At 33.1% G+C, this 2,290-nt stretch overlaps 1 protein-coding gene across 1 annotated transcript in view; it reads right to left on the reverse strand.

Moving 5' to 3' along the window:
• Window positions 1-2,290, reverse strand: part of KANSL1L (KAT8 regulatory NSL complex subunit 1-like) — a 151,685-nt gene that overhangs the window by 33,701 nt on the left and 115,694 nt on the right. Inside the window, 2 exon segments of the mRNA XM_012661214.1 lie at window positions 112-293; window positions 1,198-1,366. Of these exon segments, the coding sequence (XP_012516668.1) occupies window positions 112-293; window positions 1,198-1,366 (351 nt within the window).

Here is a 2,290-nt window from a genome sequence, read left to right on the forward strand (position 1 = left end):
AAAACAGGGCTTTCTTTTCCTTTCTTCCCTTCATTTATATAGTTTGCTTAACCTGTTCCCTGTCACCTATTTTTTTTAACATTAGTAAGTCCTAGACCAAAGGTTTTGTACTCTTGCATTCCATCTGACTGCTTTTTTGGGTGGTGGCCATTCTCTGGTGCACTGGTACAGAAGATTTCACCATGGAAAACTGTGCTTGACCTTTCAATCTGATCCTTTTTTTCATCTTGGCATAATAAGGCTGTTGCGTCTTCATCCTTCAGTGGAAAAGCCCGTCGTTCCCACCATAAAGACTGAAAGGGGAAACATTTTCAGTTAAGTTTCAACTAATTTGTTTTGTTTCAAGTAATGTGTAAATGTCAATTTTTGTAATAACTATTATTTTGGTCTTTTAGCATATAAATGTACAAATTTTCACTTGAACTTAAATATCTAGCAACTCAAAATGAATGTATTGGGACTTGTTCAGTGACCTTTAGTAATTATTTCTTCACTTTGCCTCTGCCAAGAAAAGGAAATGCTGCCATAGGGCACTGTTCTACATTTTCAGCCTAAGAGCACTTTGGGAAAGCCCCTTTAGAAGTCTTTTAAAGTTTGATCTACTTCTACTTCAATATCATTTTTATCCTATCATTATTACAAATACCTATTGACGTTTTTTTTTCCTGAGCTTTCTACAACTTGCATATTAATTTCTATAGTCTCTACTCTCTCCATTCTAGATTTGGTTCTTCTTTTTCAACACGTATTTATGAAGAAAGGTGCACGGACTTTATGGATGCAGTGTTAGAAAACACTCCCCTTGAGGTAGGCACTGGATCTATGGGGAGACAAATAAAAATCTTAATATGTAAGCAGGAAGACAAATAGTAGCTAACATTGACTGTGTACTAGGTTCTGTTCTGCCTTAATCAGATTTGTTTTGTAATGAAACTTTGACAGTATCCCCATTTCCTAATAGATAAGTGAGTAGGTGGAAGTTGGTACTGATATGTTACAAAAAGATTATTGATTGTAGTTAGTGATGGAACTAGAATGCTGGAATGCAGACCTTGATTCTTACCCCACCATTCTCCATTGAATTGTCTTACTGAATTTATGTAATGATGAAACTTAATTTGTAACAAGGAGTTTTTACAAACAAGTAAAAGGTTAAAAGGCAAGAAAAAGGAAGTTTATCATATATATTACACTCACTTTGATTTCTTGACTTGGATTTAAAGAAGGTGAACCACGTGCACACAGGTCATGGCAATCAGAAAGAGGCTCAGGAGGACTTTCAGCAGCACATTGCTGACTGCTACTCAAGTAATTAGGATAGTCTTTGAAAAGCAAGTCCTGTCCTTCAACATTTTTACTGTAGGCTCTAGCAAGAAAATCAGGAAAACATCATTGCTTGTTATTTTTTGAGGTCTTAACATTTTATGAACAATTCAAGGTATCATTAAGTCAACTAAACTTAATAGCTTTTCTTTAAACAGTTCTACCGAAAAGATTTTTTAAAATTCATCAGATGAACTTTCTGGTGCTATCATTTTCATAGCTCAAAGGATTAAATAATACTTTTTAAAATATTTTGCCAAATTATAATAGTGAGTTTTTTTGTTTATGTGGTTTGCTTTTATTTTTTGGAAGACAACAAAGCACAATTACTTGACCCTTACAGACTTTCTGAGTTCCTAGGGTATTCTATAATTATTATAATGTCATCCATGAAGGACTCAATTCACATTTCTGTCTGTACTTTTAGAAAGTTTTATCTCTGGAATGTGGAAAAAGGTGAGAATTCCAGAATCTCATTATGTTAGGAGAACTCTTGGAACAAGGAGCTACAGCAAATCTGGAAATCTTGAGACCTAAACAGAGAAATGTGTTTTAACAATACTAATTAAATGAGAGATGCTCTTTAACTAAAGTGACTACCAGACTTCACATGATCTTGCTTTGTGAGTTTTGGCTATATCAAAAATACTCAAATGTAAATATAAAATACCAGGGATTTTCTCAAATATATAGACTACTTTTTAAATTGGACAGGTTTTTTGAGAAAATTTTTTTTAAAAAAAACATATTTTTGAAGTAGTTACGTTAAAATGGACTACCCAAATTCCAATCCCCAGTGTTAGTTTCACTATTATAATAGATTGAAGTGACCTGCTTTATATTAGAGCATATTCATATTATTTGCTAGTTAAATCTGTTCCTGATGCTGACAATGATCATGAGAAATAGAGTATAGTAAAACATAGAAACTCATTTCATCATGTAATGTCACCCAAATATATTTTAA

The sequence above is a fragment of the Propithecus coquereli genome, unplaced genomic scaffold (genome assembly GCF_000956105.1).
Source record: "Propithecus coquereli isolate 6110/MARCELLA unplaced genomic scaffold, Pcoq_1.0 Scaffold70, whole genome shotgun sequence".
In the NCBI taxonomy this organism is placed as follows: domain Eukaryota; kingdom Metazoa; phylum Chordata; class Mammalia; order Primates; family Indriidae; genus Propithecus; species Propithecus coquereli.